Source organism: Rattus norvegicus, chromosome 1 (assembly GCF_021556685.1).
Source record: "Rattus norvegicus strain SHRSP/BbbUtx chromosome 1, alternate assembly SHRSP_T2T, whole genome shotgun sequence".
Lineage (NCBI taxonomy): Eukaryota > Metazoa > Chordata > Mammalia > Rodentia > Muridae > Rattus > Rattus norvegicus.
Window position 1 is genome coordinate 8,187,154 of NC_141534.1, and position 18,586 is coordinate 8,205,739.

The 18,586-nt window shown below is 42.9% G+C and overlaps 1 protein-coding gene across 13 annotated transcripts in view; it reads right to left on the minus strand.

Moving 5' to 3' along the window:
• The window catches only part of Utrn (utrophin), a 502,827-nt gene that overhangs the window by 303,481 nt on the left and 180,760 nt on the right, over positions 1–18,586 (minus strand). For all 13 annotated transcript variants that reach the window (XM_087636075.1, XM_087636021.1, XM_087636135.1 and 10 more), the window contains 9 exon segments: positions 17,781–17,936; positions 13,136–13,306; positions 10,846–11,025; positions 10,039–10,173; positions 7,688–7,837; positions 5,989–6,150; positions 4,808–4,936; positions 3,538–3,711; positions 1,924–2,079 (listed from right to left, as the gene is read on the minus strand). In XM_087636075.1, coding sequence (XP_087492201.1) covers positions 1,924–2,079; positions 3,538–3,711; positions 4,808–4,936; positions 5,989–6,150; positions 7,688–7,837; positions 10,039–10,173; positions 10,846–11,025; positions 13,136–13,306; positions 17,781–17,936 — 1,413 coding nt within the window.

Below are 18,586 nucleotides of genomic sequence, written 5' to 3' on the forward strand. Positions count from 1 at the left end.
CACACACACACACACACTCCAGCTTCCCTAAAGACCCACTCTCTACTTTCGCCGTAGGATCAAAGCTACTTACTAGAGTGTATGTGAGAGTCAGTGCTATGCCTGACTTCTCACACATCCCCTGCTAAATTCAGTAACAACCCCAAGGCAACAGATCCAATGGACATTTTTAAGTGAATACTACCTTCCCTGGCTTCCCAGATCTCATCCCTGCTGTACACTTATCACATCTGGTTATCTTCCAATTTATTTTAAAGTTACTTTACTAATTCATAACACTCAGTCAGCGGCCTCATTTTCCCTCACCATATCCTCTCCCTAGCTAACCTCATCGACCCTGAAAACTTTACTACTTATACGGAGATGACTCAGAAAAATCCACATGATCAGCCCAAATGTCTTCTCCAGACCTTAGTACAGTGGTTCTCAACCTTCCTAACGAGTGATTCTCTAATACAGTTCTCATGTGTGGTGACTCCCAACCATAAAATTATTTTCATTGCTACTTCATACCTGTAATTTTGCTACCGTTATAAATCATAACGTAAATATCTGTTTTCCAGTGGTCTTAGGTGACCCCTGTGAAAAAGGCATTCAACCCTAAAGGGGTTGCAACAGTTGAAAATCATTTTATGCTGGTTTAATTCCACGGCATCTCAAAAGGAGTTAGATTGTCAACACATCACCAATATGCATATGGCTTCTGCAGGCCTCTCTATCTTTCCTACTATCACCTCAATACTCCAGGGACGACACAGTCATCCATGTAAGCAAACCTAAAACATAATAAACCTCATGCCTTACCTCTCCCTCTCCTCCACCACCAGATTAATGTAGCACCAAACACATACCAGCCAAGGTCCAGGGAAAATGACAGAGCCAGACACCCACATTCCTCTGACCCCCATCCCCTCACGCCTGCACACACATGGTTCTTTCTGTCTCCTCCCCCGAGAGGTAAACCCTGCCTCCTTCTGCCACAGGGCCTTTACACAAGCTGATCCGTAACTCCCCCTGACTTCACCATGGTCACTCCAACCTATCCTTCAGATGTCAGCTTATGCAACACTTCCTGAGAAGGCTGTCCTGTGCTTTCACGTCTGAGCCTAATATTCAAGCACCATGGAAGATTAAACAACTACCTGAGCTGGGCGTCATGGGCATCGTGACACCTTTAATCTTAGCACTGGGGAGGCGGAGGCAAGTGGACCTCTGTGAAACAGCGACCAGTCTGGTCTACATAGCAAGTTCCAGGGCAGCCAAAGCTACATAAAAGATCCTCAAAACAAACAAAGAAAACACTATTGAAACTAGTTTCTCAGTGTGGCTGGGTTTTGCTTTTCACATGTTCTTCATACTCTGAATTTCAGGGCAAACCCTCCAAGTCAGAAGACAATTTTTGTATGGGATCCTGTCAGGTAGAGCCAGTCACAGAAAATGGCCTACTTACTCCCCCCCCCCCCCCCCCCCCCCCCCGGAGCTGGGGACTGAACCCAGGGAAGCGCTCTACCACTGAGCCTGAGCTAAATCCCCAACCCCCGGCCTACTTACTCTTAACACCTATTCATTAACCTATACAATGGAGGATTATCAGTCTTGGTAGACTAAGGAGAACTACCTGCCACCAATTACTTACTAGATCCTGACAGGTTAACAGACTTAAGTTTAGATCTCCAAAGGCAAAGAAGGCTTGCACAACAATTATGACCTTGTCGAGCTTCCTTAGAATACCTTACAAGATGTCAATGGCCAGGGAAAATATAACTATTATCCTGTATTAAATATTCTAAGACATATTTATATAACTACTCATGAGTATACGTTTGTTGTACATGCAAAGATCAAATTTGATAAATTGATAAATATTGGGAGAGGGAGTGACAGAAAAAGAGAGAGAGAGAGAGAGGGAGCGCAATGTCTTACCTGTGCACCCAGGTCATTGTAGAGGACTTTCAGAGAAGTGAGCTGCTCATCCATGCCTTTTGGGTTGTCCGTCTGCTGCTTCTGGACAATGTGCCTCCCTGTCTTGATGACAGTCTCAACTTCAAGCTTGACCTCGCTCAACGTTTTATATAGTTTCTTTAAAAGAGAGAAAAAAATTTTTACATTGCTAACAGAAAATTCCCCAACTGGCATCATTTCAGAACACAGCTTCTGCGGCTGGGCAGGTAATACCTCACCGAGGACCTCAGAGGGCACACTATCTGTCTTGAATGTGGTTTGAAGGTTGAATCGAGTCAAGTCAGGGTTGTAATGTTCCTTCAAATCAGTTAATAAACTAAAAGAGTTTGCGTATGTTTAAACATAAAACAAGATGTGTGTATTAAATGTCAATAGAAATCCTGGATAAGTTCTCATTGTAACCAGGCTTCCTTCAAAACCTATGGGAAGTAGCAGGATTGGAACTGGAATATCTCTGTGTGGAGTCAGACTGTAGGGCAGGCAGAGGGCTCGAGGAGAAACCACGGGCTTACTATGCACAAGATCCTTCGTTCAACTCACGGCCCTGAAAGAATATTCTTTAATCCTAACACCATGACTAGAAGACAGCTACCTCTGGCAATCTGTGCCCATAGGAATGCAGAATCCCTAACATTTATTTCTTTCTACTTCTCAGAGAAAACAAATCTACTGTAATGAGTATCATTTACACGCTAAAAATATACCGAACACTTTAAAGTGTCAAGATGGATATGGCGCTCAGAAATTGGAGTTAAATGGGTCAATTCCAAACTGCCTTCATCCCTGTCACCTTGAACCCCCACACTCTGTCTAGGCAGCTTCTCCATACATGAGTTTCCAACTCAAAACACCTCAAGGATACACAGCCAGTATCTGTGACGTTTGCCGTTCTGTCCCAGTACACAAAGGGAAGCTTACACTTGCGTGTGATTCAAATGTCTCCTACCCCAGCACTATTCCAAGCACACGAGAGACGAAACGTGAAAAACCACAGCCCCACAGGTATCTCCTGCGGACTCCTCTAAGACTGCCAGGCACCACAATAAGGCTAAGTTCAGATCCTCCCCTGCCCCAACATCATTTAAAAATCTCTACTTAACTACAAACAATGAAACAATAAGGTCTTCTTTGCCATCCACTTCTGCCCATCTGAAAGTTTAAACTTTGACTTACGGGTCATGTTCCTAGCAAAGCATTTTTTTTTTAATTCTGTAATATTCCAGATATTACAGAGAGTTCAAAATTTATTGTGGAAAATTTCACTTATCAGTCATGTCCTACAGAAGTCTTTCCTATTTCGTGTTATAATTTATGCATTTCTTTGTTTTCTTTTTAATACATGTTATTTGTGTGCCATTTGCTTCCGTATCTGCACGGACCATTAAATACTGTTTTCACACTCTCCCATTTCTCTCGTAGCATCTATTTTTTCTCTGGGACGGCCGCATTTCTTACTGTTCTAACACGTCCTCTGTCATCTTCACACCCCGAACTGAGGAATAAGAACGGATGCTCTGAACTACACTATAGCAGCATCTCTGGCCGTGCGAGCCGCCCCCTCCGTCTCAGGCTCACCATGCACTTGTCCAAGTGGGTCTGGATGACGTCGGGGTCCACATCCTTCACACTGAGGACGTGGAGCTCGGCCTTCACGCCATCCAGCACGCGCTTGCAGTCAAGCATCCGCTGCTCGAAATTCGCGGGCTTCTGGAAAAGCTGGAATTTGGTGGAAACCTCTCGGAGTTTCCTCTGCGTGCAGAAATGAGAGTAAGCCACTCGCTCGCCCTCCCTCTCTCTCTCTCTCTCTCTCTCTCTCTCTCTCTCTCTCTCTCTCTCTTTCTCACTAGATGTTAGTATAATACATTAATACTGAAAGGCTTCTCAAAAAAAAAAAAAAAAAAAAAAAAAACAAGCCAACCCAGGAAAGCCCAGAGGGATTAGGAAGGTTCTGGTAGAGTAAAACAATGGTTCTTAGCCCTCCTAATGATGCAACCATTTAACACAGTTCCTCGTGTTGTGGTGACCCCCAACCATAAAATTATTTCATTTGCTACTTTCTAATTGTAATTGCAACTGTTATAAATCATAATGTAATTAATTCATAATTATCTTATATGCAGGATATCTGATAGGTAACCCCCAAAGGGGTCACGACCCACAGGTTGAGAGCCACTGCTTGGTGTCATGGATGAGCAGCCCTCAGTATTCCCAGTCTCCAAAACAAACATGGATACAGATGGTGTCTCCGGAATGACAGTCCATTAATTTACTCACTTCCTCCAGGAAACCTAGGTCATGAACGTAGACCTCAGACGCCTTCCACCACATTAAGAGTGACAGCCCTTCTCCCTCCACGCACTAAGGACCTGAGTGGTCCTGCATCCCACCCAGACATCAGCCTCTGGGGTCAGAGAGCAGTCCACACAAAGCCAACTGCAAGGCTGAACCCAGTCTCTCTCCTCAACCAACTAGGGTCCTGCCAAGGCTCAACCCCACCCCACAGTGTAGGGGGGTGTCAGGGCGGAGAGGTGAGAAGGGGTGGGTGGGGGAACAACCTCATAGAAGATGGGGGAGGGGAAACGGGATTGGGGTTTTTGGATGGGAAACCAGGAAAAGGGATACCATTTGAAATGTAAATAAATAAAAATAATAACAATAAAAAACTTTGCTATTTTATTACCCAGCTAACAACCTGTGCCTGCTGCCATGAGGCCCAGTGAGCCTTTAATACCCACTCACGTCCCATTGTTCGAATCAGTACAGAGCCAGGGTACCCACATACCCTTTCTGCTTTCCTTTCTATACCTGCCATATATAAAAAGCAAAGGGGAAACCTGGCCTTTACCTGGAGCAGGTCCATCTGACTCCCTCCTCTTGTGGTTCTGCCCTCAGGGGAGGTGGGGGGCTGAGGGCGGACATTCTTTTTCAGCTCCTCCAGGGTGAGCTCATGGGCTGAGATTTCTGCTTGGATCTTCTACCGGGAAGATAAAAAAGGGAGAAGGTGTGTTTTTAAAGTCCACGGAGAAGCCCTGGGTAATGATGGCCCTTGCTTGTAATCCTAGCACTCTGGAGGCTGGAGCAGGAGGACAGCCAGGTTTAAGGCCACTCTTGGCTACACAGTAAGTCCCAGGCAAGCATGAGTTCCATATGTCTTTAAACAACATGTATGTTTTTAATATAACAGTTTTCATACAGCAGTGTGACTTTATAGGACAACAGCAAAGTGCACGAAGAAACAGAAACACAGAAGGTCAGTGTAGCTGTGCAGTATCTGATCCTGTATTTAATAAGCTTGGGGGACACTTGGTAATAACAAACTGCTACACGGTACACCACTGTGTGCCGTGCACATGCTAAGGCCTCTGCATGCCATTATTGATGCTCACACCTGATTTATATAGAATAAACTGCCTGAACTTTATAGCTAAGGAAGGAAGGAAGGGAGGGAGGGGGGAGGGAGGGAGAGAGAGAGAGAGAGAGAGGAAGAGGAAGAGAGAAAGAGAAAGAAAGAAAAGGAAGAAAGAGAAAGAAAGAAGAAAGAAAGAAAAGGAAGAAAGAGAAAGAAAGAAAGAAAGAAGAAAGAAAGAAAGAAAGAAAGAGAGAAAGACAGAAAGAAAGAGGAAGAAAGAAATCCATTTTCTAATGTATGAGCTGTGGGAAAGGAGCTGGAGAGATGGCTCGGCTGTTAAGAGCACCAGCTGCTCTTCCAAAGGATCTAAGTTCCTTTCCCAGCACCCATAGGGTGGTTTATAACAGTCTAACTCCAGTTCCAGGGGATTCAAAGCTGCCTTCTGGCATCCGCAGGCAGTAGGCATGAACACAGTGCACATGAGCACGTGTAAGCAAAACACTCCTATGCGTGAAAGATTAAAGAGAAAAATGCTTCAAGTTCTCACCCAAGGAACAAGAACAGCTCCAAAGCCAAGACCGTTCCATAAAGAATGCCTGTTCTCCTGGCTCTGACAGACGGTCAGATGGAAACCGTTCTCTCTCAGAACACAAAGGCTCGCTACTTTGTAGCAGTACCTGAGCTTCCTGGGGCAGTTGGAAGGCATCAATCCTGTCCGTCAGGTATGTGGTAAGCTGCTTGTCCAGCTCCCCTAGGCTCTCCTTCAGCACCTGAAGCATGTGGTCAGTTTCGCGGAGGACCTGGAGTTGCTTCTCCAAAGAGATCTGTTTGCTCTCCGCCTGCACGGAGGAGACATTTCCTCTGTAACTGCTCAGCACAAGTATAAATAGCTGGATGTGCTTTCTGGCCATGCAGGTTATAATAAAGTACTGGTTCAAGACTGAAGCTCTTCTTATAAATAAATAATGACCATCAATAAGAAGAGTGCAAATGTTCTTCTAGTATCTCATGGCCTCAGCTGTTGAACCTCTCATTTTTACTTTCTATTAATGTATACTATGACAAAATACACATATGAAGAGATCTCCCATAGGGCATATATGACAGAATAAAAATGGGCATTTTAGGTGACTGTCTCAGTGGCTAAGTACTTGTTGCCCTTGTGGAGGATGAGGGTTTGGTTCCGTCCATGGTGGCTCACAACCATCTGTACCCCAGGCTCTAGGGAATCAAACACACTCTTCTAGACAACATGAGCATCAGACACATACACGGGACACAGACATGTATGCAGACACTCATATATGCAAAATGTCTTAAATTAAGTAAAATTTGTAGTTTTTTAATTTTTTATTTACTAGAAACAAAAGGCAATTTTAAGAATTACCAATGCCTATCGAAAAAATAAGACATAGTAAGAATGTCTGTCAAGTGAATACCTAATTTTTTTTCTAAAATTGAGAACAAGTTCTGTGGGTGTACAGGTGAGTAAAACCACGAATTGCCACACATCTTTGGATTAAGTCAATGATATTTAGAGTCTAAATCTGAACAGTTGCTATTCAGTAATCTCTTATAATTCGCTAATTACCCACTCAGCCTTCTTACAAAAGAACAACGCCCCTTCTCTTATCACTGATATGAGCATGCGTGTTGAGATATAATCTGGACACAATCCAAGTGATGCAGCTTTCATAACACTTAATGTCAAATTCTGATGCCCCTAATAGTTCCTGGGACATACATAGAGAAGGTATTGTTTTCAGACATGACTGTAATACAATTCTTGCAGAAAATTACATCATCACAAATAGAAATTATCTCAAAGAAGTGTTGGAGGCGGAGGGTAACTGGGAATCTAACCCATGCCCTTGTGTGTACTAGGCAAGTGTTTAACCACTGGGTTACATCCAGTATCTGACAAAGTTTGGTTTGGTTTGGGCTGGGGTTGGTTTGGTAAGACAATGTATTACTATGTAGCCTCACCCGCTTTAGAATTCCCTGTGCAGACTATTCTGGCCTCAAACTCAGATCCACTTGCTTCTGCATCTTAAGTTTTTGGTTTAAAGGCATGTACCACCCCATGTCTTCTCCTGGCAATTTGGATGTCTGTCTGTCTGTCCATCTGTCTGTTCAATCAAGTTGTGTCTGACCTACAAACATTAGGTCTATTCTTCTATACCTACTACAAAGTCCTAAGATCCCACTAACATCGGCTGCCTACTTTAACCCCCACCACACCAAAGCATTAATTAATGGAGACCAATTCAGACATTACCAAGTGTAACCAGCATGCAAGCTTGGAACCAGAGGGAGCTCTCAGGGTTAGCGCACAGCAGTAACTACCTAATCACACTGCGCATGTCTAGTTCTCACCAAGTGACTCAGCTCTTCATAGCGGCTGTTAAAAGCCTCCAGCTTCTCGCTGATGATGTCATCCAGGATCCCACCATCAATCAGAGTCTGCCCAAGTTCCCGAATCTGGGTGCGATTATCCGCTGGATGACGCAAAACAGACTCAAGAGACTGCAGTTGGGCAGAAAAAGAATAATACATTCACTAAGTCTAAATGGACCGAGATCTGCAAAAATGCTGTTTTAAGACAAGTATTAATTCCACTCTCTAGAAATCTACTTAACAAATAATGCCAAAAATTAAAGAAATAGCTAATTCACAAACTCATCCACCAAAGATTAACAAAATCACAGAACGAAAAAAAAAAAAAAACTTCAAGAGCATAAGGGTTGATGCAGTCATCACATAAAATAACTATTAATTTTATGAGAAACTCAGTGTGAGATACAAAAATGTACATATAAAATTATCTAATATTATTAACTACATTAGCAAAATTAGAATCCATTTTTCTACCACATGATATAGAAATACACAAAGTATTTCTATGTACATAGTTTCATAGACATAACTCCAATTAATCTTATGCACTAAATGTTACTCCCATTCTGCAGATGGGAAAACTGAAAGCCATGAAGTTTGATTTGACAAACAAGAGTCAACAAAAAGAAATAACTAAAGTTCCAAACTGTTTCCAAAGAACTATGAGTCCTTTGATTGCATTTAGTGCCCTGTGGTATACATGCGTAAAAGAAAGGCTGATAAGAAAGAAAAAGTATGAAGGCTGGAGAGATGGCTCAGTGGTTAAGAGCCCTGACTGCTCTTCCAGAGGTCCTGAGTTCAAGTCCCAGCAACCACATGGTGGCTCACAACCATCTGTAATGGGATCTGATGCCCTCTTCTGGTGTGTCTGAAGATGACAGTGTACTCACATACATAAAATCAATAAATAAATTTTTAAAAAAGAAAGGAAGGATGCACAAAACGTTTTAAAATAATTATCATGGAGCTTGCTTTTCCTTTCCTCCACTGTCCGGGTTTCTAGAATGTATATGTACGATCCTACGAGGGAAGCACGTTTGCTGTTCGTTTAATGGGCATCTATTGGGGTCCATACTGTGTGTCTTCCACTCTGCTGTGTTTGTGGCAATTCTCCTCCTGCAGTGCATCTATCCTCAGGGATGTAGCCCCACCCACACCCACCCCCAGTGATGTCCCCGACTTCCCATTCCACTGTTCATAGGATCCCCAAATTTCTCTACCACTTCTGTAGAAGCTTATCCACCTTCCCCTCCTTTCCTAAGCAAACCTTCCTGGTTACACCGCAATTCGTCTCAGAAATAATTACCACAGCATCATGTGCACTCCTGGGCCTGAAGCCCAACCTTGCCATCCAGCCCCCACCGTGGGAGCCCCTGCCTTCGAGAATGCACATATCAGCCTGCTTTAACGGTTCACAGCTGATGACAAGGAACTAGAAGCCACCTTAAGCATGGCTCATGCCATATTCATAAGTACAAAGAAACAAAGCAGGGTTTGTGCAGAGCGTGGGGAAATGAGCTGCACCCCACTACTGACCATTACCCTGTATAAAGTGTACAGCGCTCCTGCCTTACAAACGTATTATAAAGAGTCCCAGGAACTGAGGAGATGCCTCAGGGTAAGAAGGAACTTGCCACAAAGCGTAACAACCTGATCTGATCCCTGATCTACATGCTGCAAAGGGGAATGACGTTTACACAGTGTGCTCTGACCTCAGTACGCATCTACCATATGCATGATGGATAGATGGATGGATGCACAGATGCATGGATGGATGGATGTATGCATGGATGCATGGATGGATGGATGGATGGATGGATGCATGGTTGCATGGATGGATGGATGGGTGAATGCACGGATGGATGGATGGATGGATGGATGGATGGATGGATGGATGGATGCACGGATGGATGGATGGATGGATGGATGGATGGATGGGTGGATGGATGCACAGATGGGTGGTGGATGGATGGATGGACAGACAGATGGATGGATGGATAGATGGATGGTGGATGGATGGACGGATAGATGGATAGATGGATGGATGGATGGATAGATGGATGGTAGATGGATGGACGGATGCATGGATGGATGGATGGATGGATGGATGCATGGACAGATGGATGGATGGATGGATGGATGGATAGATGGATGCACGGATGGATACATAAATACATATATACACATACATAGAAACATATAGATACATAGATACATACGTAGATACATACATAGATAGATTCACAGATAGACACATAGACAGGATGACAGACAGCACATCTGTCCTCATCACAATGAAAATAACTGTGACTCAGAGATCAGGTGCCAACCTCCAGAGCGTCGTGAACAGCTTCTGCCCTCTCAGGCAGGGCCTCTGTGCTCTGCATGCGCTCCTCCAAAGTGTTCAACCACGCGGTTTCCAGATCCAGATAGTGAAGCAGCTCCACCCAACACGACCAGACCTCCTAAAGGGTGTGAGGGAAAATTAAAACTGAAGAGGAGCCATAACCCTACGTCATCCCTTGGATCAATAAGGACTCCATTTCAGTGAGAGGAATATACAGGAATCCAGACACCAGCAAAGTCAGAATGTCAAATAAATGGGACAAAACTAAATTCTCAATAAACTAGGAGCACTTAAGATGGAGGGAAAAAGACAAATGGAAAAGAGGCTGCCTCGATTTCCATGAAAATGAATTCCAAGGACCTGGTTAAATGTCGAAAACAAACCTGAACCATTAACAGGGGGAAACAGCAGAGAAATACAATTTTTTTTTTATTTTAAAGAGAATGTAAGAGCTGGAGATTTGGTTCAGTGGTTACAGCCTGTGCTTGCCTAACAGATAAAGACTCTGGGTCCAATCTCCAGCACCACCACCATCACCACCACCACCACCACCACCACCATCACCACCACCACATCTCTAACACCCCCAGAAAAAGCGAAAGGTAGAAATCATTCATGATACTTTTAATAAAAACTTAAATCTCCTAGGACATATACAATTCCAATCCCTAGATAACTAAAAGCAATGGATCTTTCTTTTCTTCTCTTTAATAAGACGGGGAAGTGCGCACTGCACAGCAGAACCAGGATCTCCGGATGGGTGGTACCCCTGGGGGAAACAAACTCTTACCTCTAGTGTGTGGCACTTCCCTCGAATCCTATTACAGAGAAGCTGGTAGCTCTCCAGCACCTCGTTGAACTCCGATGTCAGCTCCTGGCCACCAGAGGGCACCCTGGCAGCCACGAGCTTGATGCTGTCCTTGAGAATTTTCACCCTCACCTCCTTCTGCAGCACGTCCTCTTTGGCCCTCTGTCCCGAGAAAGGAGCAACTTAAAACATGGTTCTCTGTGACCAGTATCTTCCTTTTTAAAAAAATTAATAATAACTAATCCAAAATTAAAACACCTAAATGGTTCTACATGCCTGAGTAGAGCTCATTAATTTAGCAAGTCCATAGCCTGAGTTTTTTTGGAAGAAGAATGCTAAAAATAAAATCTCTCTTCTAGTTACCAATGTACATTCCTAGGGCCCACAACACCTTCATTTAATAACGCCAGAGTCTGGAGGCAAGTTATCCTAGTATCTACCGACAAGATATATTTTCAAATTCCGGGCTCAGGGCTAAGAATCTAAATGAACTCCTTTTAAATGACTACTGGAGGTCTGAACACATTAAACTGAAATAAATAAACATCCTCAAAAAATGGCAGGAGACCGAGGCAGAGGCATCTATTAAAATTTCCCACAAATCCTTGTAAAAAAAAAAAAACAAAAAAAACAAAAAAAACATTTCCTCCTAGAACATGGGTCCATCCATCTTTCCAATAAAGAAGATGGAGAAGTCCCACTGGACAACCTGGTCCAGAAATAGCTGCTTCCTGGTTCTCCATCTATGCTCAAAGCACTTAATCTCGTATGCTAGAAAACCTACCTGCAGCAGCCTTTAACTTCCCCCCCTTAGCTTGCTTTATTGCTTAATGGATTTCGGCTCTCCCGGGGTGAGGGAAAAGTAATTAAGTGTAGTGCTTTTAAATTCCTAATGGCTGTTTTGAAGAATAAAAATAAATAGAGTGTTGCCCAATCGGGAGATCTTAATCTCATTTTTCTTCACTGTCAACCACAATGGCTTTTAAAAACTACACCAAACTACAGCTCCAACGGTGTGAGTGATAAATGAGGCAGCCCTTCTTTATATAGTAGACTACCTTTAACTATTTTCGATACTAAAAAATACTTTTAAAACTTTTCAGAAGGAGCTACATAAAAAGTATATTTTGGTCCCTCCTCAACACAGATTAAATAAGTCTCTTCTCAGGTATACTGACTCAAGATAGCACAGGTGAGCGTCATATAAAACCTTTTGAAAACTACCTGCACAGAAAAGTTTGCCTTACATAGACTACTGGTTGAGTTAACAGTGGGGTAATCAAATATCATGTTACTTGATCTTTTACAAAGCGAAGGGTGAGTCTTTATTTTTTTTTTTTTTTAAAGATAGGGTTCCTCTGTGTAGCTACTCTGGAACTCGCTCTGCAGACCAGACTGGCCTCGAACCCAGGGATCCATCTGCCTCTGTCTCTACCTCTGCCCCTCCTCTGCCCTCTGCCCCTGCCTCTGTAATACTGGGGTTAAAGTTATGCCCCACGACAACCTGACAAGAAGGATGACTCTTACAGACAGAATCATGCCCTCATGTTTGAATAAAAGTGGAAGCAATGTGGTATGATGCCCAGTTCTTTCCTTATACAAGAACAACTACTGATACAGGAATAGACGTTTCTGGAACCACAGCCTGTGACCCCAACTTATCTCCATCTTCTCTTCTCTCTATACTCCCTGCTTCCTGTTCCAAGGACATTCTGGGGCTCCCTTGCACCCAATACTGACTCTATACCCTTTACCTCCTGCTCCAAGGACGTTCTAGGGTTCCCTGGGCCCCCAGTAAGGACTAGAATCAAACCCACGAGAACTAGGATAACCTCAAACCAACTTGTGAAGTCTGCTTTGCTCCTTACAAAAAACTACACTTTCTAGAAACAGTGGTAGAAGTCACACACCACCGTGACTATGATTAATACCACAAAATATATACTGGGAAACTGCTAAAATGGTGAACATTTATATTATATGTGTTTACTACATTAAAAAGAAAGAAAAGAAAAATTACAGCTTCTCCCCATAACCCTTCTTCGAGTCTAATCCACACAACTATCCACAGGGACTTCCCAGCATTGATCAACCCCGGGGTGGACTTGAACCAGTGGACTGGAGTCAGCCTCCTCTAACTAAAATCACCACAGCTACTCTTTACTTAGTCCTACTATGCGAGCAGAGCTGTCCATATGGTTCTGTGTAGTGTGATAGGTGAGGGACCAATAGACTAATTAGCGTGAAGAGGGGGCCGGGAGGGAGGCCTTACCTTCATCTCCTCCACTGCACTTTCAAGTTCTTCTGGAGACTTGTACTCGAAGTCCCTCTCCAGATAGTCCTCTTCGGCCTGAGCCATCCACTCCTGCATCTCAGCCAAATCCTTCTTCAAGTTCATGGCTTTCTCCTGACTGTCAGACAACCTGCTCTTTTGAATATCAATCTAGGAAGGAAACACCATTCCACTGAGTAAATAAATTTTAATACATTAAATGCCAAGTTCAACCCTTTAATGTTTAAAGACACTGCGATAAATTTCCAGCCTTATGCTTTAACATTCAAGGAAAACTTTTTAGACGTCCTGTGCTGATGATGCTGTGCAATGTAAGAAATGACGAAAACATAATGAATTCGATACAGCATTTGAGACGCGAACCTAACATGAAGATATCTACTCTAAGTCTGGGAATGGGGTTCACGGTTGGCGTTTTTCTCAGCGGTAGCCTGCACAATACTTCCAACACTGTGAAAGGTAGGCAGCGGAAACTAACTTGGTTTCTGACCTAGCTTTTAATTCTACATTAAGCCACTTAGCCTATAGCAATGAAGGTATAAACATCAAGTCATTTAATTGTAACACTGTCTATTATCTAAAAAAAAAATAATAATAATAACCAGAAAGCAGAATTCCCATTGTGTCCTCACATCCTGAAGCTGGGCATGGTCAGTCTTTTAAGGCCAGCACTTGGGAGGCAGAAGCAAGTAGACCTCTGTGAATCCAGGGCCAGCCTGCTCTACAGAGTAAGATCTGTTCTCAAAACAGGAAAAATAGGAGGACGAAAAGAAGCTATTATAAAAGATATTGCCCTATAAAATATTGGTTAGAAAGTAGAAGATAAACACTCGAGAGATGGCTCAATGGTCAAGAGCACTGGCTGCTCTTCCAGAGGATGCAGGTTCAATTCTCAGTACCCACATGGTGGCTCACAGCCATCTGTAACTAGTTCCAGTTCCAGGAACTCTAACACTCGACACACAGAGACATGCAGACAGACAAAACACCAAGGCACATACAATAAAGTTAAAAAAAAAAAAGAAAGAAAGTAGAAGATATTTTTGAAAGTAGCTATCTGTCTGAATCTGGCTCAGAAACCCCGTGCAGTACTTCAGAGGAGTCTGGAAATATTTTCGGAGTTCCTCACCTAACCACAAACTCACTTCAGCTGAAAGAGATGATCCTGTCACACAGGAAATAGTAGAATGCTCCCCTGACTCGTCCAGTAGCCTGCTCAAATTACACGTCTGAGTGGAGGTCAGGGCGGACAGTAACCAGAGGGCAGGACAGGAACAGGATGGGCTCACAGGAATGTGGGGTAAGGAGCAGTCAGTGGCTTTCCTGTTCCCTCCCTCTGAACAGGAGCACAGGCCTAAAAATAGACAAGGAACTTTTCTTTCCATGCCCACCCTGCAAGCTAGGGTGTGACTCTTCTAGGAGAAGCCACATCAGCACACAGTGCTGTCCCACACTGGATGCTCAACACTTTCCCTTGGGCAGCTCTTACTAAAACTGTAACAGAGTGTGTGTGTGTGTGTGTGTGTGTGTGTGTGTGTGTGTGTGTGTGTGTGTGTGTGTGTGTAAAATGCAATATAGTCCCATAAACGTAGACTCTTGGGCCCACTTCCAGAAGGGTCTTTATTTACATTTCCTGAACAATAGTAAGTTTTATCATTTTAATGGATCCATAGACAAGTTGAGAATAAAACCCACAAAATCATAACTATATACTTGGTACTTTAGAACAGTGCTAATTTCTGTCATGATAACATGCCTGTGACCCATTTCTGTGCATTTCTGCTTAACATGGCCTTTTTTTTACATATTTATTTTTATTTTGTGTGTAGGTGTAGTTTTGCCTGTACACATTCTCGTATACCATGTGCATACAGTACCCATGAGGGCCAGAAAAAGGCAACAGGATCCTCTGAAACTGGAGTTTCAGACTGTTGTGTGCTGCTATGAGGGTGCTGGGAACAGAACCTGGATCCTCAGCGGGGGCTGAAGGGCTCTTAATTGCTAGCCCATCTCCCCAGCCCCAGAAATACCTATTTTCGCTAACTACAATAATATATATATAGAGAGAGATATATTCTCTACAACTTTTTAAATTTTACCAATAATGGATTTTACATTGTTATGAACAAGCAGGTGAACGGGTGAAAGCAGGGTGATGGATGGATGGCATATATGACAAACAGGAGATGGTGATGGTAGGTGATGAATGGAGGGAGATGTTAAGGAGGACGGACAGATGGATGACTGCACGGATACAGGGAGGCGGGGTGTAAGTAGATGGACGGATGCTTATTCCTCAACGCCACTTAGGAGCCACGCCCTCTGTTTACTTAGACAAAACCCCCAGCTACTTACAGGATAAGATTATGAAGCCAATACAGAAATACAAACTAGGTTAGCGTATTCAGTGATACTGAAAAAAGATTACTTTCTTGAGTTTGATCATGGCATCGTGACAAATGCCTATATTGTAATATATGACGGTCATTTTAAGTTCCCGTCTAAAGCATATTTTCAGAGATGAATAGAAAATATAATGCAAGAGTAGCTACTGATAGGTCCATGGGTATATATCTCTGTATCATTATTATAATTTTTCCCCTCATTAAAAATATGTTCAAAATGAAGGTGTTGAGCTAAAACAAGAACAAAACATTCCATCCTGCCACCATAGGATAATCCTGCCACCATAGTTCCCATTCCCTCCCCCACTGTCCAGTGTTACTGTCTTCCCCATCTCTCCAGGGGATGCACTTTTCTCTGGGTCATCCAAAGCCTCTTCCTGGTAGGTCGAAGTTAAAGCTTGATCTTTAACTGAGATAACCTGACTCAAATGCCCCTGGCCCTATTCACCTCTCTTACTCATTCACCTCTCTTACTCACTGTATTCCAGTCCTCATGCCCCAAGGGCACTGAAAATTCCAAAAGAGAAAAAATAAAAAGCAGCCTTTGAGTGGGCGGAGTCATCTCTACCTCAATCAATTTACCACCCCACCCCCCAGAAGCTTCTCCTCCCGAGTTCTTATCATTCAGAGAGTCACAATCATACAGAACAGGCCATTTGCCAATCTCCCGAGCCACCCAGAAATGTCGGTTTTCCATTTTCCATTGTCTTCCACCCAAGTCCTGTCTCTGTTCCCAAAAGACAGTCCCCACGTGGTACTTCTGACCGAAAGCAGGATCTCTCCAGCCAAGAGTCATCAACTCTTAGATCTCTGCAATGACCTAAGCGCGGTCTCTGCTTTCGCCCATGGCTTCCCGAAGCAAACCCGGTCTACGCAAAAGCTGGAGGGGCCTTAAAAGGTTCATCATGTATCGCGTCTCTGCTCAAGACTCCGAGACTCTCAAAGTTGAGCCAGTGAGCTTAGCAGGTAAAGGTGCTTGCAGCCAAGCCTGGTGGACTGAGTCCGATCACCCAGACTCACACAAAGCTAGAAGAGGACTGACTCCAGAAAGCTACTCTGGAACTCTGCCAGCGCACGCGTGCGCGTAGACCCACAATAATAACGAACAAAGTAAGTTGACGAATTCTCAAGAATGCTCACACTAGATGTCATCACTCTTAAAATTAAATCCAGACTGCTTGCCCCAATGATGACCTATTTCCACCCTACGTTCTGACCTCAGGTATCCCTAGTTTCCATATCACTAACTCCTTTCATTCTATTCCAGCTGTAGCACCCTGGGTCCTCAAGAAACACACCCAGTTGTTCACTTCCACAGTTGAACTTTAAAACAGAAATTCTCATACTGTATGTCTGTACCCAAATCTGGCGTGGCCTGCCCCTTCCTTGATTCAGGAATCTACAGCCATGCCCCAGTCTGAGCTACTCCCTGGACAGCCTATTGGAAGCAGTTCTACCTTCTCTTAACTCTTGGCTATCCCTCTCTGGCAGTTCCCTTGCCTCACAGGGTTATAAACAACTCAAGGCGAAGCTCTTCCCCCGTCCATTGCTGTGTCCCAGAGCACCCAAGGAAGCCTGACAGCGGACGATAATTAAACAAGTACTACACTGGGCTGAGTAATAAATATTTGCTGCCTAAAAGATTAATAGCTACAGTTAGTGGGTACCACACTCACATGTCCTCAAGGCAAGACAAGTGTCATAAGCGACTGTGGGGAGCTTGATTAAAGTCCTGAGTCTCACTGAGCCAGCAATACTCTTCCTTAATTGTAAATGTGTGTGTATAATATATACACATATATATTATATATATAATATTCATACAATATACTAACATAATATATATTAAATTTATGTAATACATTAAATATTAAGATATTTATTATACCTTATATAGTTAATAATATATTAAACACATATCTTTTTTATATATCTTATATACCTTTTATATATTACATTTTAGGTAATATATAAATAATAGTAAATACTTATATATTATATCTATATAAGATATATGTATTTTTATATATATGCTTTAATATACATTTAATATATATCTTAAAATTAAGGAAGAGTACACACACACACACATACACACACACATCCATGTGAGTGTGTGTAAGCACATATGCTTAACTATGTTTCATGTTTCCTGTCAAAATTATGTAGCACTCTTTTTCAGTTTGGTTTTCCTGGTCTAGAGAAGGTCCAAAGCTCACCTCTTGGCTGAATTTCTCCAGTTGGGATTGGTAATCCGCTAGTCTTGTCTGTACCCATGTCTTGACTCCAGTGACGGGACACCTCTGAAGGCTAGTCTCTATGTCCCTCAGGTTTTTCAGAGATGACTCGATTGTTTCGATTTCATTGGCAAATGTCTGAATACAGGAAATAAGCCCATGTTAGGTCTACTCCCATGTAAGCGGACATCAGTACCACGCCTATCTACCTGGATCCTGCAAAGGATCTCGCAAGGACATATAGCCTGGAAGTCAGGACGCTCAGCTCCTTAATAGATGACTCACCTCAAGAAATTCATTTCTCCTGGCATTTAATACAGTCGCTTGCTAAAAATTAAATTAAAATTACTTGAATCTCAGTGGGAAATATGACTTTTAATTAATTTAGAGCAGCGGTTCTCAACCTGTAGGTCAAACACCTTTGAGGGTCACGTATCAGACAGCCTGCATATCAGATATTTACATTATGATTCACAACCTTAGCAAAATTACAGTTATGAAGTAGCAATGAAAATAATTTTATGGTCGGGGGTCACCATAAAATGCTTCACCATAGATATGCTTCTCATACAGGCTCATCATGAGGTACAATGGCAGCAACATGCTTGTGGTAATCACTACTTTAAGATAGTGTGGTAACAGAAGAGAACGGCTTCTGAGGAAATAAACCTACTCTCGTGCTCGTCCCAAATTCTATAACCACAGACGGCAATAAAATGTGAACAATCTGTCTGTCCTTTATTAGCTATAAAGCCAAAATAAAAGCTTTATGATAAAAGACCCTTTAT